At 40.0% G+C, this 25,170-nt stretch overlaps 1 protein-coding gene across 1 annotated transcript in view; it reads right to left on the reverse strand.

Annotated features, from left to right (window-relative positions):
• Window positions 1-25,170, reverse strand: part of ITGAV (integrin subunit alpha V) — a 108,712-nt gene that overhangs the window by 12,514 nt on the left and 71,028 nt on the right. Inside the window, exons 13-22 of the mRNA XM_060178282.1 lie at window positions 22,400-22,591; window positions 18,526-18,571; window positions 17,715-17,822; window positions 15,548-15,606; window positions 12,321-12,475; window positions 7,876-8,013; window positions 5,411-5,478; window positions 3,015-3,162; window positions 2,428-2,520; window positions 763-841 (exon numbers count right to left, since the gene is read on the reverse strand). Coding sequence (XP_060034265.1) covers window positions 763-841; window positions 2,428-2,520; window positions 3,015-3,162; window positions 5,411-5,478; window positions 7,876-8,013; window positions 12,321-12,475; window positions 15,548-15,606; window positions 17,715-17,822; window positions 18,526-18,571; window positions 22,400-22,591 — 1,086 coding nt within the window. The remainder of the gene's footprint in view (window positions 1-762; window positions 842-2,427; window positions 2,521-3,014; window positions 3,163-5,410; window positions 5,479-7,875; window positions 8,014-12,320; window positions 12,476-15,547; window positions 15,607-17,714; window positions 17,823-18,525; window positions 18,572-22,399; window positions 22,592-25,170) is intronic.

Here is a 25,170-nt window from a genome sequence, read left to right on the forward strand (position 1 = left end):
CTCCATTTCCTTCCTCTGTCCTATCCAACAACAGTAACAGTTATGGGGGGGGCCAGGTGGTTGGCGCACCTGGTTGAGTGCACATGTTATAATGCACAAGGACCCAGGTTCAATCCCCTGGTTCCCATCTTCAGGGGGAAAGCTTCACAAGTGGTGAAGCAGGCTGCAGGTGTCTCTCTGTCTCTCTCCCTCCTATCATCCCCTTCCCTCTCGATTTCTACCTGTCTCTATTCAATAAATAAATAATTCTAAAAAATTTAAAAAATAACAGCTATGACAATACAAACTACAACAAGCACAACAAAGGCAACAAAATGGGAAAAATGGCCTCCAGGAGCAATGGATTTGTAGTGCAGGCACTGAGCCCCAGCGATAACCCTGGAGGCAAAAAACAAAAGAAAAGTAGTCTATTCTACTCAATAATATTCAAGAACATTAAAGTTTATTTTTTAAATGCGACAGTTAATGCTGACACTCTTTTTTTTCAACAATGTGGAAATTTTATTTTTAAATTCTCACAGAAGATCATTATGACACTGTCTTTTTAAAATATGTATTTATTCAATTACCTCATAGAGTCAGAGAAATTGAGAGGGAAAGGGGAGATAGAGAAGGGGAAAGAGAGACACTGCAGCGCTATTAGTGAAACTCCTCCTTGCAGGTGGAAAGTGGGGACCTTGAACCAGGGTCCTTAAGCATGCACAGCTGAAAGCTAACAAATAACTTTTTCTCAGTAGTTACTGACAGAAGGTTGTTTCGTACCTTTGGATTTGTAAATCAATTTCACAGAAGTATCCATCTCTGACAGCTGGTGTACACTGAAGCGAAGACCAGCCAAGAGCTGAAGGGTGTGGAAAAAGATGATAGATGGTCATTTTAGAACAATGTTGACTTGTGAAATCTCTCTCTTTTTGAAGGGGAGGGGGGTTACTACAGCACTGAAGCTTCCTGCAATGCAGTGCGGGCTGCCTTCAAACCTCAGCCATTCATGTGACAAAGCAGCATTTTTTCCACATGAGCTATTCACTGTATCTCATATCACACAACTATTTCTTTTTATGGTCAGGATAACTGCTACTATTAGCAAAATTTTGGCACTTGATGACTATAACACAGTTGTCTGTCTGTGCTGCACATTAAAGCTTCTTTCTGGTTGCAGATGCGTACCCTTAACCATTTTAGTCCTCATAGTATCACAGATGTTCACATTATCACTACGTACTTTTCAGTTACCTTAAAAATCACATGGAATATACTGCCATGTGCTTCTGATACTAAGAATTCTGCAAGGTGTCTGTCAGTTGCCTAATTTTTATTGCAAACAATCCATACAGGACACTTCTCAAGTTCCTGGCTCCCTTCTCCAGTATATAAAGGAAGTCTTATCCAACCAAGATGCTATTAGATCTCTGTCTGCAACCTTGTGGGTTTACAGTTAGTGAGTCTATCTTATCTCACCTTCGAGATTCACAATCTTGGTATTTGCAAAGTAACTTCTGAGGATTCATTAAAGTATCAGTTTGAAATATCAGAGTTACCATTTCAAATCCTTAGTTTAAGCCATGCTCTGATTCCTTTACCGAATTGAAGACAGAGTAAAGAGACGCTTACTGAATAGCACAACCCAATATTTTTAGTATCTTAGTCAAAACCAAACAAAATTATGAATCATTATACTCTAAATCCAAATCAATTTAAGGGTTATTTTGAAGTTTTTATTTAAAAACATATATAGGCAAACATATGAAAACACGCCATCAGCCTTAAAAGAAAAAACAAAACACTTTTCAATTAAAATTCTTGAGTTCCACTGGAAGTGATTATGCTTAGTGAAATAAGCAAAGAGATGAAAGAGAATATGGCTTCACTCATGTGGAATCTAGATAACTGATACATATGAACTTGAAGAAGAGAAGAGAAGAGGAGGAAAAGGTGGAGAAGGAAGAGGAGAAGAGATAGCAGCGGCGGCAGCAAACTAACTGTAAGATTTGTGAGAGCTATCGTGCTTCTCTCTGGGACGCAGGAGAGTGGGAATACAGAACTTTGTTGGTGGACATCGTGTCGAACTACACGCTTAATCTTTTATTATTATTACTACTATTTTAATATTTACTCCCTTTTGCTGCCCTTATTGTTGTAGTTATTATTGTTGTTGTTATTAATGTCATTGCTGGATAGGACAGAGAGAAATGGAGAGAGGAGGGGAAGACAGAGAGGGGGAGAGACAGACAGACACCTGCAGGCCTGCTTCACCATTTGCAAAGTGACCCCCTGCAGGTGGGGAGCCGGGGTTGGAACCGGGATCCTTATGCCGTTCCTTGACTTTGCGCCACCTGCGCTTAACCTGCTGTGCTACCGCCTGACTCCCACGCTTAAACTTACAAACTTGTAATCACAAATAAAAAATGAGATGACAAAATACAGTACCTGAGTCCCGGCTTTCATTGGATTTCCAAGGTCACACACCACCTGCCGGGTCTGATTTTCCGTCTTAAATGCACAGGAAAGTCTTGCTAAGGTCTTGGATAGACAAAGAAAAAGGATTGAAAGAAATACAAATGAATGAATGACCGAATAAAAGCAGAAGCCGTAAGGCTATGAAGTTCTTAGACAATACCACACAGGTTGGATGTCTGGGTTTCTTGTTTTACAAAGCAAATACATTTATTCGAGTAAATGGAGGGAAAGAGAGAGGCAGGCCAAAATTATGTATAATTGCCACAGGTAAATGACAGAGCGTTTCTGAAAGATCCCTAGAAGACTTAGATGCATAATTATATTACCTATCATAAAATAATTGATGGACAAGCTTAGGTCTTATTTTCAGGCACGTAGGCAGCAATTGTAAAAGTGTAGCTGGAAAGGAATTATGTAGGACAGGCACTTTACTGTCTGTCAGTTTAGCCTTCGGTAGAATGGCTAAGCTTATATTGCACTAAGTAGGGGAGAAGCTCATTAACAGTCATGAAATGATGAGTGCATTTCAATTTTTAAAGAGACAGCTTGCTTATTACCTCACTGTTGCGAACAACCCCAATGAAATCGGCCTGTGGGGGAATAGAAACAATAAGCTCGGCTTCATAGGCACCTTCTCCTTGATTCTGAGCCTTAACAATCAATGTCAGTGGGTTGTCATCTCCAATATAGATCTTCTTTTGATCACTGCAAGGTAACACAAATCAAGACAGTGAAAAAGGACTTCATGCTGAGAGCAGGACTGTTCAAAGAAACAGGAGATAAAAAGCAGACCACACCGACATGTCCAACAATGCCTCACGGTGTTTGGCTACTAGTTCACAACTCAAGAGGAAACCAGAAATAGCACAGAACACTGACTGCAAACCCAGTGTTTGTCCTCAGTAAAAGAAATGCCATTAGTCTGTTACGAATCACTCGTGTCTATTACTCAAGCAGTCTCATTAATACTAAAGCAAATGACTCTTATTTTTTTTAAAGAATTTATTTATTCATGAGAAAGACAGGAGGAGAGAAAGAACCAGACATCACTCTGGTACATGTGCTGCCGGGGATCGAACTCAGGACCTCATGGTTGAGAATCCAATGCCCTATCTACTGCGCCACCTCCCGGACCACAGCAAATGACTCTTATTTGACTTATTCATGTGAAAGGGAGAGAAACCAAGGTACCATTCAATACTGGCATATAGCTGTGGCAGGGAACGAACCAGGGGCCTCAGGCATGCAAGTCCTGTACTCTACATCTAAGGTCATCTCTAAGGCCCTGAAGCGCTTTCTTACTTCTTTGTATGCATTGACAAATTCCCTATGATTCTCACAACGGTGTCTACGTTTTACTACTATAAGCTAGTTGAATGCATTTCCATTAAATTAATTTTTCTTTTTTTTTTTTTTAGGGGACTATTTTAAGGATTTTCCCCGTGTTCCTTCCTGCCGCCGACCACCCAACTGGGGGCTCAGCAGGCCGATCTAGGGAGAATGAGACTTATAGGTGGGAGGTGGATTTGGCGCGACAGACAACACTGAGACACATGAGTTTCAATGCTGCTGCAATCTTTTACTGATATAGAGATTCTTTTTATAATAGCATAACAAAGAAGCATAAATCAAAAGCTGGCCAAGTCAGTTGACCACAAAGTACGCAGGGTACATTTTTTATAAGTAACACAGACAGGAGGAACTGAAGGCATACAACTACCAACAAAACGAAAGCACAGCCATACTGTTTTTTTATGGGTTATTAACCACATCTTTTTGGTTTTAGACAAAAGTCAATTTATCAGTAAGAACTAAATGCTTTCACTGCTCTCATTTATCTAAAGGGCTATTTTTTCTCCTTTTAAGCACTGGACCTTAATACCCAGAATGGGGGGGGGGGCACTAGTGGGAACACGGCGCCTTGCTCTGATCTTTAAGCCAAGCTCACTTTCCTGTAACCTACCTAAGACAATATGTAGGTGCATTTCAGGGTTGTTATGTAACATGTTTCCTGGGAAAGCTAAAAGACCATTGTCTGTATGATTAAATGTAATATTTCTGAGAATAGTGCTCAGTCCTTGCTCAACCTGGATAGCCAAGTCATTGGGGCTTGAAGTGCTGGGATTTACTGTTGTAAGGGGCTTTTCATCCAGTGGGGTCTCATCTGGAATGTCCAGACTAGACTTGGGGGGTTGCACTGTAAGCGTCTCCGGAGTCTCCTGGACATTCCCTGGGTGGCCTACATAAAGCATGATAAACAACAACAGTAAGCTTTCAGAAGCAAAACCAAGTCCACCTAGCCCTCCAAGGCCTTTCCGCCAACCGGGAGACCCAGAGATCCGTCCACACAAATATCCAGGCTTCTGTCCACCACCTATCTTGGGTACGGTCTACCGTACAGGAGCTTGTAAGGCCCCTGTCCGGTTCCCTAACCAGGTCACCCGCACTGTTTTGTCACACCGCGGTCGTGGCCTGCCTATCTGGCCAGACAGGTGTGGCACCTTCCCACTGCTCACTTCTCTCACCCTACGCACATTTGGGTATTTGTTGATCATGTTCGCACAAGAACTCAACAGTGTCAGACGTACTCTGGCTGAGCATGTTCAGTGACTAAGAAAGTTCCTTTACATTTATCTTCCTGCTAATCAAGGATATGTCTATCCTCAAAGTCCTAGTTCTGGCCTGGTTACTCAAGCCTTAGGTGTCGCTTTCTGGCGGCGGGATGCGGAGGAGATAAAGTCCAAGAGAAGAGGGAACACAATCCTTTATTCGCACTGGCACCTCAGGGTTGGGTGAGAACGCAGCGGTTCAGGCCACGTGGAGCTAGCCAAAAATGGCCGTCCCCGCTACGCATTAAATTAATTTTTCATCAGATCTATTTCTTTAAATAGAAACATTGGGCTCTTCCATTAAATTTCATATTGCACTATCTAGTGTTTGGAGCAAAACTTACCTATCTACAGAAACTTCCAGTTTGGGTTTACAAACATTGTCTTCACCACAGTCAAGGAGAATATGTGCCTAGAAAAAAAATGTTAATTTTGTACATGAACAGATGACAACAGTCTGAGCGTGCAGTGAATATGAATGAACACATGAATATGTGAGAAAACTCATATGAGCATACTCGGAGATAACCCCTCAGCTTACATATCTGATAAGAAAGGCTCATGGCTGTTTATTTTTTTTTTAATTAAAAAGTTTCGGGAGTCAGGCGGTAGTACAGCGGGTTAAGCGCACGTGGCGCAAAGCGCAAGGAGCGTAGGAATCCCGGTTCAAGCCCCCGGCTCCCCACCTGCAGGGGAGTCGCTTCACAGGCGGTGAAGCAGGTCTGCAGGTGTCTGTCTTTCTCTCCTCCCTCTCTCTCTTCCCCTCCTCTCTCCATTTCTCTGTCCTATCCAATGACGACGACATCAATAACAACAACAATAAAACAACAAGGTCAACAAAAGGAAATTAAAAAAAAATTTAAAGCAAGTTTCATTAGCACCAGGTTATTGCTAGTGCTCAGTATCTGCACAGCAAACCCACCACTCCTTGCAGCCATTTTTTTTCTTTTAATAGAGACAAAGATATTGAGAGGGAAGAAAGAAATAGAGAGGCCGACAGACAGGCGAGAGACGCCGACAGCACTGCTTCACTGCTCATGAAGCTTCCCCCTGTAGTGGGGCTGGACCAGTCCCAGCACACAGTACTATGTGCCTGCAGGGTGCTTCAGCTCCCCTGTCACTGGCAGCTGGATTATTTCTAAATAGGTAGGGTAGCTACTCAAACGTAAGAAGGGAAGAAGGGGCGGCCAGGCGGTAGGCAGCGCAGCTGGCTAAGCGCACATGTTGCTAAGCATAAGGACCGGCATAAGGATCCTGGTTCGAGCCTCCGGCTCCCCACCTGCAGGGGAGTCGCTTCCCAGGCGGTGAAGCAGGTCTGCAGGTGTCTGTCTTTCTCTCCCCCTCTCTGTCTTCCCCTCCTCTCTCCATTTCTCTCTATCCTATCCAACAACAACGACAGCAATAACAACAATAATAGTAACAATGATCAACAAGGGCAACAAAAGGAAAAAAATAGCCTCAAGGAGCAGTGGATTTGCAGTGTAGGCACTGAGCCCCAGCAATAACCCTGAAGGCAAAGAAAAAAGAAAACTAAAAAGCGTTATACATGTACAAACTACTATATTTTACTGTTGACTGTAAATCATTAATCCCCCAATAAAGAAAAAAAAAAAAAAAAAAAGACCAGTGGGGGGGGATAATTACTATAGAAAAGAAAATAAAAAAGCCAAAAATGTAGGACCAAAAAAAAAAAAAAAAAAAAAAGCTTAAAAGTAAACAATGTCACTATGGAAACAGAAGCAGGGCAAGAGAGGCAAGGACCAACCAAACAATGGATTCAGATCATGGAGAAAGAGAGTGGGAGGAGAGGATAAAAGGCAGTTAAATACTAAAGTTTCATTTCCCTCACAGGCTTTCCAAAGTGGGCCTAACTGGATCTGCTATTTTTCAACCAACCGTACTGATTTTAAAGAGCTAGGTGGTTCCCGTCGGCTAATGAAAAGTCATAGTCACACTAATAAATGGTATTTTAAAATTCTGAAACTAAAAGGAGAACACAATCATAATCCTTATATCAAAACACATATGGAAAGGGATAAGTAGTTAACTGGCTTTAGAGTGTACAATTGAATGACAGACCCTGAGAGACCTCAGATGTTCACAATTAAATTATTAATCAGCATAATACTGTGTTCATGAAAAAAGTACATATAAAAGAACAGGAACTAACAAACTATGCTCACAAATTCTACATTAGTAAGTAGCAGAAAGTAACAGGTGTATTACAATTATTTATGTTCAAAATAAAGTGCTATAATAGAAAAACTTCAAAAATCTTTAAAACATTTTTTCATTCGCCTTATGTTGTGGTCAAGATAACCTCAAATTACAAACAAAAAAAGTCTATGGGAAACTGAGATCTTAGGAAATCAGACAAAAAAGAAATAACAACTTTAGATTTGAGGAGAACAATTTGTGAGAGCATAAATATTAACCTAAAAGCAGAATATCTAATAAAAATTAGGGAAAAAAAAACAGAAAAATACAATATTTGAATACACAGGGTTTCCATAAAAGTTTCTAAAAATCTTATACAGTCATGAAATTTTATGTTACTTTATTTAAAAAGACTCATGTATTTTGAGCATGTGTGTATACATATACAATCATTTACAACCTAAATATAAATCAAGGTGACATGGATATAAAACTTGCCTAGACAAACACAAAAATGTTACCCAAATAGGCCTATGCTCATTCTTTCTTTCTTCCCTTCTTTCTTTCCTTTTCTCCTCCTCCTCTCTCTCTCTCTCGTTCTCCTTTCTCATTAATGAACAAATCCTTTTAAAAAATGTAAATATCACAATACCTGTTTACTAATGTTGGCAGGAGTGAACTGGTTCAAAATAGGTTGTAAGCCGGTTGCATCTGCTGCTGTTCTATAATCCAACCCATACTCCATAAAAACTGTAATGGGAGTCAGTTTGTCTCTAAATTCAGATTCATCCTGGAAATGGAAAAGGTTAAAATCAATATTTACACCAACATATGATGTCAAATTAGCTGAAGGAATCCCTAGGTTCGCGATGTGAACAAGCTACACTCATCTCCTGATCCAGTTCTACCCAAACTCTCTGAAAACCTTACATAAGAATAGAAAAGGGGCCGGGTGGTGGCACACCTGGTTGATAACAGTGCACAAGGACCTGGGTTCGAGCAGCTGGCCCCCACCTGCAGGGGGAAAAGCTTCATGAGTGGTGAAGTAGGGCTGCAGGTGTCTCTCTCTCCCTCTCTATTTTCCCCTTTCCTTTCAATTTCTGGCTGTCTCTATCCAATAAATAAAGCTAATAATTTTTTTTAAGTATATACAAATACTATTTCAATAATAACCCTTACAAAATGTTGTTTTATAATACAACATATATGGTGTAGAGAAACAAAAATCTGCCATGTGCCAAAATAATTTTTTGGTGAATGGTTATTTCATGGGAGAGGTCCTGGAAGCAGAATGGAGATTACCTTTGAAAGACAAGGGTCAGCGAAACAGTTCATCTTAATAGTGCACCTGCTCTGTCAAGTACACAATGCAAGTTTGAGCCCAACCCCTACTGCACTGGAGGAAGCTTTGGTGTTCTGCTTTCTTTCCCTCCTTCCCCTTGCCTCTTTCTAGCTGGGAAAAAAAAAAAAAGTCAGCTTGGTATGGTGAAACCACAGTGACTGAATGGAAAAAAAAAAAAAAAAAAAATATATATATATATATATATATATATATATATATATATATATATATCCTATGGAGGACTATCTACTCATCAAAGAAGGCAGAAATTAAGTTTGCATGCTTTCGTTTTATTTTATTTGACCCACCCCTCCTTTTTGGTATCCTTACTGACCTCTTTCTTCTTCCCAAAGCCCACTGTTAATTAAGCTACTTAAAGATGGTGTCTTGGAGCCAGGTGGTGGCACACCTGGTTGAGCACTTAGGTTATAGTATTCAAGGACCTGGGTTCAAGCCCCTGGTCCCCACCTGTACGGAGAAAGCTTTGCAAGTGGTGAAGCAGTGCTGTAGGTGTCTCTCTGTCTCCCTCTCTCTCTCTCTCTCTCTATTTCCCCCTTCCTCTCAATTTCTGGCTGTTTCTATCAAATAAATGAAGAGTAAAAATTGGTGTATTGCACCAAAGTAAGACTCTGGGGTGGGTGGGGGAGAATACAGCTCCAAGAAGGATGATAGAGGACCTAGTGGGGGTTGTATTGTTATATGGAAAACTGAGAAATGTTACGCATGTACAAACTATTGTATTTACTGTAGAATGTAAAACATTAACTCCCCAGTAAAGAAATTTTTAAAAATGACAACAATTTGCTTTTCATGCAAAGCATCTGCTAAGATTCATCTTTGCTGTGGTATATGCAACTAAGACTGATTTTTGTCATTGAGTCACATTTTATCGTATGGTAAATCCACTATCCATACTCTAGGTCAAAAGCTTTCTGAGTTGTTCGCTTTTGCTATTACGAATAAATGCTTTAAGGATTAGTCTCTACAACATGACTAGTGTTGGGAGCCTGTCATTCACAATCCTTGATCACTTATGTGACCTATTTCTCTATTACCAGCAGCTGGTCAGAAATTCTTTGCTCTCTCTGTAGTTGTTTCCAGCCTCCAGGGACGTTTGGCTCTATCAGGGTAAACACAGATAGCAGTCCAAAGGCTTTCCATGCTAAAAGATGCCTGCCTTCTCTGATATCCTTGGGATAAGTCAGGATTTACAGAGTATAAACACAGAATCTGACACAATCATTAGAATTGGAGATAACAAGTTTGGTTTGGTTATGTACACCTTTAAGGTGTTTATATACATGATTAGATGTTTACACTTGGCTTAGCTATATGCACACTTAACCAATAAATAAAGGGGTTATTTATTGCCTCCTCACCGATGGCAGAATCTTACTGTAAGACACACATGGTGTTCCTGCCATTCCAGACCTCCTGTGCTATTTTACAACAGGCTTGTACACTGTCAGCTCTATAATATGATATATTTTCCTATGTCTTCTGAACAACTTACCCTGCCCATCAGCACTGTATACTTTGTCAAGTTAATGTAAGCCGTTTATTTCTTCACGGTTATAACCTGAGGTATTTATCTTGTTTACTTAAGTCAGAAATTTAAGCAGATGTAATTCATTAATGAAAATGAAACGACTGAATCAAAAGGAAAATTTTTTTCTGCACTTATATATGATGGTCATGTTTTTTCTTCTCTAGTCTATGTATTGTCACATTTCCATGTTTTTTTATTGTTATTGTTTTTTGTTTGTTTGTTTGTTTTCAGATAGGACAGAGAGAAACTAGGAGGGGAGGAGAAGATAGAGAGGAAGAGAAAGAGGAACACATGCAGACCTGCTTCACTCACGAAGCTTCCTCGCTGTGGGTGGTGAACTTGGGTCCCTCAGTTACCTGTGCCCTCACCTGGGTGTGTCATCACTGAGTCCCCTACACGTTCATATAGTTAATGTTGACCTACACTATGATAAACTCATACTTGTCTGCTTATTCCTTTTTTTGTTGTTACAGCCCTTGTTGTTGTCATTATTGTTATTGTTGACAATGATGCTGTTGAATAGGACAGAGAGAAATGGAGAGAGATGAGGAAGACAGAGAGGGGGAGAGAAAGACAGACACCTGCAGACCTGCTTTGCCGATTGTGAAGTGACCCCCCTGCAGGTGGGGAGCCGGGGGGCTTGAACCGGGATCCTTAAGCCGGTCCTTGCGCTTTGCGCCACCTGCGCTTAACCTGCTGCACTACCGCCCGACCCCCTTGTCTGCTTATTCTATTTATTTATTTGTTTAACAAACATGCAGGGCTTAGTTAGCTTACACTTGTTTAGTAATTTTTTACATTTATATCTTTCTGTAGAAATGTGAGGAAATTCTCCCCTTGTTTGTACTATCTGATATCTTTGAGTCTGGTTGTCAATTATACTTACTTCATAGAAGGAACTGGAAATGATTATTATTTTTTTTCCTGTGGTTTTGAAGAGATTAAGAATGGACTGTTTCTCTCTTGACAGTATGACAGAGACAGCCTGGTGGGGGGCTGGATGGTGGCGCACCTGGCTGAGTGTATGGGTTACAATGTGCCAGGTCCTGGGTAAAAGCTTTACCTGCAGGGGCAAAGCTTTGCAAGGGGTGAAGTAGGGCTGCAGGCGTCTCCCTGTCTCTCTCCCTCTCTACCACCCCCTTCCCTCTTGATTTCTGGCTGTCTCTATCCAATAAATATAGTTTAAAAAAAATTTTAAAAAGATAATTCCTATAAACCTCGTTGGACTTTGTGTCCCCTTTGTATATACAGTTTTAACTGCCAGTTTGATTTCTTAAAATGATTATGGAAATATTCACAAGTTTTATAGTCTTTTTAATGGCAATTCTTTTCTGCTTTTTCAAGAATTTCCCTGTTTTGTCTAGGTTTACTCACAGCACCAGGTTGTCTAAACCTAAAACAGGAAGCTCGGGTAAGAGCCTTGGAATAAAAAGCAATTCCCCACGTGTGTCAGACTCCCTGTGTTGTCTGCAGTTACTGTGTAATTACAGCTCATTCTCTCCCCAGGCTCCATCCCCTGCAGCCCAAGTCCACACTTGTGCTTCCAACTCATAGGCCTTAGCTAGCCCGTGGTGTTTTGTTTAGACCCTGAATATTTATTTCATTGTCTTCAGTGTTAAGTGATATTTAACCAATGTGCTTGTCACAATTTATTAAGCTGTAATGCTGGAGAAGATAAAACCATTGAGAATTTCTTTTTTTTTTTTAACTTTCAATTTTTTTTCCTTTTTGTTGCCCTTGTTGTTTATTGTCCTCATTGTTATTATTGTTGTTGCCGGATAGAACAGAGAGAAATCAAGAGAGGAGGGGAGACAGAGAGGAGAAGAGAAAGACAGACACCTGCAGACCTTCTTCACTGCTTGTGAAGCTACCCCCCTGCAGGTGGGGAGCCGGGGGCTTGAACTGGGATCCTTACACCGGTCCTTGTGCTTCACACCACATGCACTTAACCCGCTGTGCCACCGCCCGGCTCCCGGGAATTTCTAGTCAGTCAGGAGTTTACTCAAGTTGGATACATTTTTTCTACCAGGTAAGCCATCTCCCTGCCTCAGGTTGGATGCCTTAAGACAAAGCTCAACTTCCTCAAGCATATTTTACACGTTGCAATTAGCACACAACATTTCATAGGAAGGGAACGCTCATTTAGGTTAGAAAAATGATCATGAGCAAAGGGCGAGCTAACAGAGCAGACAAAAGCATCTCTTACCCGCAGATAGGCTATCAGCTCCTCACACTGCATCTGTCCCCCCCTTGCAATGGTCATATTCTTGGAGTGACCTGGGGACCTGTTATGGAGAAACAGGGCTCGTCGAATTGCTCCTTTTTGCTTGAGTTTATCCAAAAGAAGCTCCACCTGAAAGTCTACACAAATCAAAGGATTTATAACCAATATGACCGTTATGGACATCCACCTGCCCTAGCCATCGGGAGCCCTCGCATAACCAGAGATATGTATCCAATAAGTAACTTGCTTCTAATTAACTTTAAATGTCTATACACTGCAGCAAGATCACGTCATTCTGAATCCACCTATGACAGTTAAATAATTAATCCAACTACCCCTAAAGTAATGCCATATATTAATTCCAGACAGTGGGTAATGATGACTGCAAAACTATTATCAGACAGAGAATTGTTTGTTTGTTTGTTCTTCCTTTAAATTTAAGCTGAGAGGGGAAAGTTCAGAACATGAGATACATGTCAACTAATATGTCTACCATGAATGGAGGCTGCAGGATTCTTGGTGATCATGACTACAAAATCTTGCACCATGCCATTATAGTAAACACCTTGGTAAGCGAAGAGTTGGCATCATTTGCGACGTCTAAGCTACTTCCAACCAAACTACAGTGTCAAACTGTCAGAGAAGCATGTCACTCGTGACATAAGTGACCACATAAAGCTGACCCTCAAGAACACATCGCTGATATACATAAGAGGAGTGTATCACTCACAGCTTGAAAGACTGACAGTCAAGTGGGAAAGGAGGAGGGGGAGGGAAGGTGGATAGGGACTTAGTGTCCTACGGTGGAAGAAGACGACGAGTTAGCGGAGGGTGTGCTGTGCTGACCCCTATAACGGGGAGCTATGAAACTGTACACCAGTGAAAACATACCTTGTCAATCATTTCCCCTAAAAAAGTGGCAGATAGAGAAGAAGAATCACATTCTAAGATGCGATCCTTCAAGTAGTTTCTCCAGAGGAGATAAAAGCCTAGTCTTGGAAGCTACAAAGCTCTTTCCTAGTTTCTCTTACTGTGGAACTTTAAGTTAAATCTGAGTGAAAACCTGGGGTCATTTTGCTTCTGGTTCTGTCCCATTTGCCCGCACTGCCTTCCTTGCTGCTTTTCAAATATACTGAGCATGCTCTTGGCTTAGGAGTCTCGGAACTGGGGAAAACGCACTGCTCAGCCTCCCTTAGCACCTTCATTCCCTTTAGATTCTAATGAAATCATCATTTATGACGCCACCTTGTCACCCTCTGTGAACTGTCTGCACAAACACATCAAGCAATATGTTCTGTCCTCTCCCACTGCAGCATTCCGATTCCTGCATGCTTGTCAAATCTTGGCAACAATTACTAACTCTCCTACTTTACCCTTAAGATAAAAGAACCACTTGGGAGGAAACAAAGAGTGAAAGTAGAATTGGGGGGGGGGGTGATTTTTCTTTTTCATGTGATATTTTTATTAAGATCACTATGATGATGAATACTGAACTAACTGATTACTGTGTCCGTTTGTCATATAATTTAGATTTTTATTATTTTTATTTATAAAAAGGAAACACTGACAAAAACCATAGGATAAGAGAGGTACAACTCCACACAATGCCCACCACCAGAACTCTGTATCCCATCCCCTCCCCTGATAGCTTTCCTATTCTTTATCCCTCTGGGAGTATGGACCCAGGGTCCTTGTGGGATGCAGAAGGTGTATCATATATAATTTGTACACACATAATATACATCCACATCACTGGTTTGGTCAGTAACATCTCATGATATTCTGGGCCAATAATTATATGAACAAAAAGCTAACATCAATACCATTGTTACGTTTAATTGCTAATGGTGTCTACTATAATTCTTTATCCTTCAAGAGTTCTGGATAATAAATGACAGAAATGCACATCATATTCAAATGGCTCATCCTTCCTTTTCAGCATTTGTATTTTCAATCTTTGCTACTGACCTCACTAAAATTAGACTACAGTAATATTCCTGAACATTTCCAAATGTTCTACATTTATTCCTTACAGTAATCGTATATAGAGAATAAAAAACAGTTGAAACATTTTGCAGATGTGGAAACTGAGAAGAAAAATTGATTGCTCTATTTAAAATATATAATAAAGAAATAACCTATCTGAATCTTGAACTTGTAGCATTATTGTCAATGGAGTGGTTGGAATTTAGTGACTGAAACATTTTCTTCTTTTCACTATTTCTTTTCTTTGTTATTTTTATTGATGTAATAATGATCAACGAGACTGTAGGATAAGAGGGGTACAATTCCGCACAATTCCCACCACCAGAGACCCATATTCCTATCCCCTCCATTGGAAGCTTTCCTATTCTTTTCTTTTTCTTTCTTTTTTTTTTCCTATTCCTTATCCCTCTCGAAGCATGGACCCAGAACCATTATGGGGTACAGAAGGTGGAAGGTCTGATTTCTAGAATTGCTTCTCCATACTATTTCTAAACTACTTCTACTCCTAAAAGCACTGAAGACTTCTCCAAGACATAAAGTATAAATTCAGGAGATTATATAGTTATGAACAATGATGCTCTCTTCCCTTACAGTGCATCTGTTTCTCACTGGTAAGCCATGGGAGACATGGAAGGCCATTTCTACCATTCAGTAGGCAAAATATATATAAACAAATTTAGTATTCCTAAATTGAGTTTCCACAGAAGTAGTTATATTGAAATTTTGAAATGTCTTTACACATAAAGAATCAAATAAAAAAATTGAAGAACTATTCAAATAGCTTTAAACATCCGTATGCAATGTATGTGGCATCACTAAGATACTATACAGGGAGTCAGGCGGTAGCGCAGCAGGTTAAGCGCAGGTGGCACAAAGCACAAGGACCAGCGGAAGGATCCCGGTTCGAGCCCCCGGTTCCCCACCTGCAGGGGAGTCGCTTCACAGGCAGTGAAGCAGGTCTGCAGGTGTCTGTCTTTCTCTCCCCGTCTTCCCTTCCTCTCTCCATTTCTCTCTGTCCTATCCAACAACGACAGCATCAATAACAACAATGGCAATGATAACAACAACAAGAGCAACAAGGGCAACAAAAAAGAGGGAGAAGAAATAGCCTCCAGGAGCAGTGGATTCGCAGTGCCAGCACCAAATCCCAGCGATAACCCCGGAGGCAAAAAGCAAAAAAAAAAAAAAAAAAAGATACTATACAATTTCTGTAGCACACTTACTAAGTTTCCTGGGTAGCACTCCTTTGCCATCTGCCTTTAAGCAAAACTTGACGTGAAAACTGTAGGGGGGGGGAAAAATCAAATTTGATAATCCAGTTTAGGTGTATTTTTAAATTACACAAATCTCTTATTCCTAAAACATAATTTACATTGTAAAGCCTTCTATCTTTCTTCATGTTTTAAAATTTTGTATTCTTCTCATTGGTGTTGGAGATCAAAACCAGGGCCTCACACATGGCAAACACTCACTATAGACCACAGCTACATCCACAGTCCCTAATATTCTTGAACAAAGCCCTTAACATTCTTGAACAAAGCAATACAAAATAAGCTTGACTCGTCCTTGTGAACTTTAAGCACATTTCCTTTCACAGCCCTTTGGGGGTGGTAGTGGGGGGGGGGGGGGTCCAACTTTACAGAGTCTGCTGTTAAGTATAAAAGAGGGAAATAGTAGTTTAGAATTCAATAATATATCATTCAAGAAAAACATTCCTCCAAGATTCCTTTAACTAGCATGCTCCTAAGACCTGTGTTTGCCACTATTTATTACTGGTTCCTGACATCAGTAATAGGTTATATCTAGCATCTTAAAAAAAAAAAAAAAAAAAAGTAAAGAAAAATGACGTAGGTATCAAATATAAGATTTTGTGAAACCAGTAAGTGCATATGTTTATTGGATTATGACACAAAACACGTATAAAACACGAGAGTTACTGCTTTTGCAGCTATATTGGAGGTTTTGAACTATTAGCATAATTGTAAACAGAGTGTTAGGTACTTGACTGTCAGGACATCCAAGCTGAATGAATGAAGGAGAAGAAAGCCTAAAATTTAAAGATAAAATCTTGAAAACAACTTTGTGGACAATCGATTTAAAAAGATTAGCAATGCTACTGAATGGAAGGAAGGATGCATTGAATAATAACATAATGATTCAAAAGTAAAATCAGAAAAATATTTTTTGTAATAAAATTTTCCTACTTTCTACTCATTCTACTAATTTTGTAAGTTTGTTCTAATCTTTCCACATGCACAAAGGTTATGAACAGTATTTTCTTAATTCTTTGAAAAAATTTATTATCTTTATTTATTTATTGCATAGAGACAGCTAGAAATCAAAAGGATGCAGAGACGGAGAGACACCTGTGGCCCTGCTTCACTTGTAAAGCTTTCCCCCTGCAGGTGGGAACCAGGGGGCTTGAACTTGGGTCCTTGCACATTGTACATGTGAGTTCAACCAGGTATGCCACCACCTGGCCCCCTCCATCAGTCTTTTTATAAAGTTCTATTTCATGTAATTATGGGTCTAAGTTTTTCACTATTAATTTTATATTTATTTTGAAATGTAAGAAAGATAATAGTTTTTCCATTTTATTTTAAAATGTTGTAAAGTATGAGTAATTTAAAGAGGTCATAAGAAAATTATAAAAACACGTTAGATGAAAACAACAAGAATTATAGGGCAAAGCAAAAAAGTGGCATTCAAATAATGGAGACTTGAAGAACTAACTTGAAAAGAATTCATGCATTGAACTTACAATTTTTTTTTCTAGAGATTAGTCAAGAAATAGAAGATCAAAATATTGGAATAAAATAAAATTTCATCCAGCTATTAATAGATATTAAACCTGAAAAAAAAAACAGTATCTTTAAAACTTAAAATATCCCTGGACCTGTTTAAAATTAAATGAGTCTATGAGGTCTTATTAGTGTTCCCTACTTTTATATTCAGGGGCTCCAACAGTGGCATACCCAGGAGGGTGCACATGTCAACATGTACAAGCACCTGAATTCATGTTCCTGGTTTCCATCTGCCAAGCTTCCAGAGCAGTGAAACAGAGCTACAGGTGTCTCCTTCTCTCTCCTTCGCTATCTCCCCATTCCCTCTCAATTTCTCTGCCTCTAGCAAAAGGATATATATATATATATATATATATATATATATATGTATAAAATCATTGAGCAAACATTCTCTAGCTACTCATTCCCTCTTAATTTCTCTCCATCTCTATCCAAAAGAAATAAAATTAAAAAAAAAAAAGAAGATAGAAGATACTCATAGAAACTACTTTAACAATATTTCAGCACCTTACCTTTATTTTCAATTATTTAAAATGGATGAACCAATTAATCACAGTAGTAACTATTATTAAACAAATATGCTTACCAGGAAACTTTGAGCTCTGTCCCAGGCAGTGGGCAAGTTTTACTGTCCTGATTTAAAATGCTAGGGTAAACTTCAAGACCAGCATTCACGGTGATAACTGGTCTGGCCCTGGTAAGCAAAAAACAAAGGGAGGCGGGTTATTAAATTGATTTAAGCATTGTAGGTTTTCACTCACTGTATATGTAGGGAAACATTTATTATAGTTTATAACAGAGAAAACAGATAGGGGAAAATTCATGATGACGACCATCTAACAGCCCCAGGGCAACTCTCTGCCCGATCTGGACTTGGACCCAGCGGTTTTAAATGCTTAGTGTATCCTGAAGATCACGATGTTCAAGTATTAGAAGGACTGGGTCAGCTGCATCTTTGTCTACAAATTTCACTACTTTGAAATCTCTAAATAAATAATATTTTCCAAGAACACATTTTGGACATAAAAAAACAAATTAATTTAGCCACTACTTCAAAAAATTAACCTGAAATTCAAACAGTTACTTAACTACAAGGTTTTTTTTTTAACTTAACTTATAAAACTTTCAAATATTGGGCTGTCTGAAAAGTTATGAGATATTTTTTTAGGCAAAAATGCCTCATAACTTCTCTGACAGTCCAATAATCTAGACTGTTTCTGTTTTTTTAAAAGATTTTATTTATTTATTAACGAGAAAGATAGGAGAAGAGAAAGAACCAGACACATGTGCTGTCGGGGATTGAACTCAGGACCTCATGCTTGAGAGTCCGATGCTTTATCCACTGCACCACCTCCCAGACCACCTGTTTCTGTTATAGAATATTAAAATAAACTCACCTGTAGAGTACAGCTCTATCTACACCAAAGGCTCCTACAATTAAGTCTTTAAAAAGAAAACACATATTAAAAACAGTAGTTTAAAACATTCATATATCTTTCTCTATGACTTCCAGTGAATATAAAAATATTTAAATATAGTCTCAAAATCATTCTTAATTAAGCAGCTATAAAATAAGATCTGACAGGCTAGAATACATGAGAATTCTAAATGAATTATCACCAATGAAAAATGTTCATCATAAAACTAGCTTCTCATCTAGGTAAATAAGAATCTTTTAAATAAAATGTACTTTAAAAAAGTAACAATAGGGAAGTCTATGCTCCCCCCAAAAAAGCTTTATAGACACCTGTGCATTTTAATCTTATTACAAATGCATCTTTTTACATTTCGTTTTATTTTAAAAGCAAAGCAAAATTAGAAAAGCACATTACATAGACTGAGAATGAATACAGACAGAATCTGAATTAACAAGAACAGATTAATCAGTTGTCATGAGTACCTAGGACAACCGATTCACAATTTGGGTGAAGTAAAATCAGAGCTTTATTTCAGAGTGTAACTAAGCTAAATTTAAGTAAGCCCCCTCCCCTCCCTCTTTTTTTTTTTTTTGCCTCCAGGTTTATTGTTGGGGCTCAGAGCCTGCAGGACAAATCCACTGCTCCTGGTGGCCATTTTTTTCCCATTTTACTGGACAGGACAGAGAGAAATGGAGAGAGGAGGGGAAGACAGAGAGGAGGAGAGAAAGACAGACACCTGCAGACCTGCTTCACCGCCTGTGAAGCGACTTCTCTGCAGGTGGGGAATCGGGGCTCGAACTGGGATCCTTACGCCATCCCTGTGCTTGACCTGGTGCACCACATCTGGCCCCCAAGTAAGCCCTTCTAAGTAGACAAGGAACCATAAAGAAAGGCAGGCTGGATTATATACAGTTAAAAGATTCTTTATTTAAATTTTTTAAAAAAGACAACTTGATTCTCAGTATAGGTAAAAATGTTAGGAAATGATGTGCCCTTACTAAGTGTATTTATAAAAGCTGCAAAGTCTTCACTAGGAGGGAGTGGAGTTATAATCTGAAAATATGTGTCAAGTCATATATATTTTTTAAAGTGCATACCTTTGACAGAACGATTCTTAAATTTTGTCCTAAGGAAATAATCAGAGGTATATACCAGAACTATATGCAAAAACATAATGCCCCCAAAATAAGGTTCAATAAGGTATGTCAAAGTAATTTGATAGATAGGAAAAATAAAACACAATGGAAAGTTTCTGGCAACTGAAGTGAACAGAACCTGCCACTAACAGTGCCAAGAAGGGAGGCAGGGTGGCTCAGTGGTAGGTGCCTGGATGCCTGGGGCCCTAAGCCTGACCTCTGAGGGCACATCAGAGAGTGCGCCAGTCCTGGCGGAGGAAACTGATAAATTAGTGGATGGTGAGATAAAAAAAAACTACACTCAGGGCGTATCGCACCAAAGTAAAAGACTGGGGTGGGTGGGTGGTGAGAATACAGGTCCAAGAAGGATTCAGAGGACCTAGTGGGGGTTGTATTGTTATATGGGAAGCTGGGGAATGTTATGCATGTACAAACTATTGTATTTACTGTTGAATGTAAAACATTAATTCCCCAATTAAAAAAATCGGAAAAGAAAAAAAAAAAAACTACACTCACGTGAGAACTGCCTTGAAAATCATCACTTACCCCAGTCAAGTGATTTTTAACAAAGAGTAGAACAACAAACACTCTGGCTGGGCTCTCAATTAAAAAATAAATCAGCATACCCAGGTTGTCATGCCTGAGACTGAGAATCAAGACCAGCCTTCCCTGCGCTAGAGAAAGCTCTCTATCTGCGCTGTCCTCCCCTGCGCTAGAGAAAGCTTGCCTCTCCCCACCTGTTTCAGGTGAAACTCTCTCTCTCTCTTTGTTTCATATGTAGCATATAATTTTTTTTTTGCTTGCTTAGGAAGTTGCCTAGATTTCTTTATTGTCTCACAGAGACAAAAGTATAATGTGGAACATTGCATTCTGACAGACTTAATATCTTAAAAACAGGCAAAATGTAACAACAATTTTAACAAGAGTGAACAAGAACTTTAATTTGGAGCTGAACAATGAATCATAATGCAACAACTTTTAAACTAGAATAAAGATAAGTTGTATTTTCTCAATACAAATACTCTTAAAAGCATTCAGAAATAACACTTTTTTTTTCCTGTAGATTATATCTTCTACACTGGTTTCATTCTTTTAACGGCAGAAGGTAAATACCCCAAAGAAACTTAAGAGTTGTATAAAAACATATACACAAAAATAAAGTAAAATCCTCTAAAAATATCTAACAAATTTATGGAGAAAAAAATAGATACTCTTTCTCGTTGTTTCTTAATCTGTTCACCATGTTACCTTATAGGATGTATTGAACTGAGCAATACCTGTTTACAACACCAGAAAAAAATGCAAACACTGATTTTGTTTCAAGCCTGAATAAGTGTTAACTGACAGAGTGTGATAATATTAACCAAATGCTTCAAATTCACCTTGACTTCCTTCAACCTGAGTTTTAAGACAAGAACCATAGAAATCACTCATCTGGGAGTCGGGCAATAGCGCAGCGGGTTACGTGCAGGTGGTGCGAAGTGCAAGGACCGGCACAAGGACCCCGGGTTCTAGCCTCCGGCTCCCCATCTGGAGGGGAGTCACTTCACAAGAGGTGAAGCAGGTCTGCCGCTGTCTGTCTTTGTCTCCCCCTCTCTGTCTTCCCCGTCTCTCTCCAGTTCTCTCTGTCTTACCCAACAATGACTACAACAATAAAAACCAACAAGGGCAACTAAAGGGGATAAATAAATAAATAAATAAATAAATAAAAGAAAAAATCACTCATCTAACATCAGAGTCCGTGCAGGAATAAGGTAACTGAATTGATATGTAGTCCTTTGAGCAACCCTACCCACTATTTCTTTCTTTGAAAGTGTTTTGACAATAAATGATTTAAAAAGAAGAAGAAGGAGAAGGAGAAGGAGAAGGAGAAGGAGAAGGAGAAGGAGAAGGAGAAGGAGAAGGAGAAGGGACTCAGCAGAATGCCCAAATGGAAAGTATGACTGTTTTGTCAGTTCCTGGGTCCAAGCCCAGCACCCAATCACAACCAGAGAGAGTTTCAGTGCTTACCATCTCTCCCTAAAAGAAAGAGAAAGAAAGAAAGAAAGAAAGAAAGAAAGAAAGAAAGAAAGAAAGAAAGAAAGAAAGGAGCAGCAAGAGGGCGTGGGTGGTGGGTGGTGGTGCGCCAGGCAGAATGGTAGAACGCACACTGTAATGTGAAAAGATTCAAGCCCCTGGACCCCACCTGCAGGGGGAAAACTCTGCAAGTGGTGAAGCAGGGCTGCAGGTGTCTCTCTGTCTCTCTCCATATCTCCCCCTGCCCTCTCGATTTCTGGCTCTTTAGCCAAAAAATAAAGATGACAATAATAATATTTTTTAAAAACTTAAAATATTGAATTGCAATGAAGTATAAGCTGAGAGTAGTCACATAGTATTTGCTACTAGAGCTGAAAAAAATCTAAGTCATATATGTATTCTAGAAAAAAATAACTGATATTGGGAGTCGGGCAGTAGCGCAGCGGGTTAAGCGCACGTGGCGTAAAGCGCAAGGACCGGCGCAAGAATCCCAGTTTGAGCCCCCAGCTCCCCACCTGCAGGGGAGTCACTTCACAGGCGGTGAAGCAGGTCTGCAGGTGTCTGTCTTTCTCTCTCCCTTTCTGTCTTCCTCTCCTCTCTCCATTTCTCTCTGTCCTGTCCAACTATGATGACATCTACAACAACAATAAAAAACAGCAAGGGCAACAAAAAGGAAATAAGTATTTTTTAAAAAAAAATACCTGGATATCCATTTCTGTCTATATCTGTGGCTCCTTTCATGGAGTAGCCAAAGCTGGGTGGCATGCTGCGGGCAGCCCACTTCCCTTCCAGGATCTGTGATGGCACTGCATTCAAACCTGTGAGTCTTCCATTGAAAATATAAACAATTCCTTTTTTGTCTTCACCCCCATACGGAGCAGCAATTGCCACATCTGGAGAGAGACGGAGGAAGGAGATGAAGAAAGTTAAGAGGAGGAAGGGGAAGAAAGATAAAGAAAAAAAGAAGATAGGAAAGAGGGCAGGGGTGAACAGACATCTTAGTGGTGATTTACATGGAAAAGATCTTAATATTCATAGAGTCCGTTTAGCATAATCAACACCCCATTCAGAGATCAGTAGTCCACTCTTATTTAAAAGCAACAATCAAGAAGATTCAGGCAAAACTTGCTAGAAAATGACATAATTTGGAGTGAGAAATTCTAGATGTGACTTCAGGCTATCACTGCCGGTTTCATTCTAGCCTTTGACATGCTAGTTAATTTTTGGCAACTGTGACTTTTGTGTCTTTCAGTGCACAAGTCAACTTGACTCACGAATGTGAAAGTTCTGACTTCATTAAATCTTGCTCAACTTACACTGCAATATTACATATAAGTATAAAATTCTTTTTAAAAAAAATTGCTAGGAGTCGGGTGGTAGCGCAGTGGGTTAAGCGCAGGTGACTCAAAACACAAGGACCGGCGTAAGGATCCCGGTTCCAGGCCCCGGCTCCCCACCTGCAGGGAAGTCGCTTCACAAATGGTAAAGCAGGTCTGCAGGTGTCTGTCTTTCTCTCCCCCTCTCTGTCTTCCCCTCCTCTCTCCATTTCTCTCTGTCCTATCCAACAATGATGACATCAATAGTAACTACAACAATAAAACAAGGACAACAAAAGGGAATAAATAAATAAATAAATAAATAATGCTTTAGCAGAACCTGGACTAGAGTTGGTATATCACACTGAAATAAGAGTGGGGGTGGGGGGGAGCCAGGTCCTGGAACATGATGGCAGAGGAGGACCTAGTGGGGGCTGAACTGTTATGTGGAAAACTAGGAAATGTTAAACACGTACAAACTATTGTATTTTACAATTGACGGTAAATCAGTACTCCCCCAATAAAGAAATTAAAAAAAAAATTCTTTAGGATATATCCCCAGGAAGAGAATTGCTGGGTAATAAGGTAGGTCCATTTCTATCTAGCCTTATGAGAGTTCTCCAGACTGCTTTCCACAGTAGAAAGCAAATATATATAAATACAGACAGAGAAATAATAGTCAACCCATGTCGTTTCCGATGGAGGGAATGGGGATTCGGAACTCTGATGGTGGGAACAGTGTGGAATTATAGCCCTGTTGTCTCATAATTTTGTAAATCAATACTAGATCACTAATTTAAAAAAAAAATCTACAAAAACAAAACATTAAAGTCACTATGGCCTTTTCTAGCCCTAACATAACAGTTTAAAAATGTCTGCTTGGCTCCCTCTCCCTCTCTGCTTCAGAACCCTCAGGAGACCACGCTCATCCTCTTCGGGAAACATACCCCCCAGCTACACAATGCTCACATGACCCACTTTCCTCAAAACTGCCCCACGTTACTCACGGCAGCTGTCTCAAAATCCTGCGATTAGTTTCCAGTGCATTAAAACTCTGCTACGTTCGCCCGGTCTTCCCTCTCATGCCCCACGACTTCTGACTCTTGCTACCAACCCTGGCCTTTTTTTTTTTTTCCTCCCTAACTCTTCTTTTATTTTTTTTTATATTTATTTATTTATTTTCCCTTGCCCCTGTTGTTTTTCATTGGTGTTGTAGTTACTGTTGTTATTATTGATGTCGTTGTTGTTGGATAGGACAGTGAGAAATGGAGAGAGGAGGGGAAGACAGAGAGGGGGAGAGAAAGACAGACACCTGCAGACCTGCTTCACCGCCTGTGAAGGGACCCCTGCAGGTGGGGAGCCGGGGGCTGGAACCAGGATCCTTACCCCGTCCTTGCACTTTGCACCACCTGCACTAACCCACTGCGCTACCGCCCGACTCCCATTCCCTAACTCATAAACATGCTTAGTTCCCATCTTTGAGCTTATGCTTGCTGTTCCCTCCCGCGTTAGTGACTTGCACTAGGACCTTACTTTCCGCCTGTCCAAAGCAGAAGTCAAATCTGTTACCTGCCAGCATCATTCTTTCTCTGTCAGTTAATGTCTAGGAGGTCTCCAGCAGATTGCATTTTCTTTCTTTCTTTGTTTAACCCTCAGCTTTTAGCATCTGGATTTCTATTTCTACCTGAATTTCTTTTTTTTTTTTTTAATTTTTTTTTTTATTTAAGAAAGGATTAATTAACAAAACCATAGGGTAGGAGGGGTACAATTCCCACCGCCCAATCTCCATATCCCACCCCCTCCTCCGATAGCTTTCCCATTCTCTATCCCTCTGGGAGCATGGACCCAGGGTCATTGAGGGTTGCAGAAGGTCTGGCTTCTGTAGTTGCTTCCCCGCTGAACATGGGCGTTGACCGGTCGGTCCATACTCCCAGTCTGCCTCTCTTTTTCCCTAGTAGGGTGGGTCTCTGGGGAAGCTGAGCTCCAGGACATATTAGTGGGGTCTTCAATCCAGGGAAGTCTGGCCGGCATCCTGATGACACCTGGATCTACCTGAATTTCTTCACCACTGATTTACTCAATGGCTTCTGCACGACACAAAGCTTCATGAGAGCAAGGGCACATCTGTATTGCCCACAGAGCAGCCATGCCAGACT

This window comes from Erinaceus europaeus, chromosome 18 (assembly GCF_950295315.1).
Source record: "Erinaceus europaeus chromosome 18, mEriEur2.1, whole genome shotgun sequence".
NCBI classification, from domain to species: Eukaryota; Metazoa; Chordata; class Mammalia; order Eulipotyphla; family Erinaceidae; genus Erinaceus; species Erinaceus europaeus.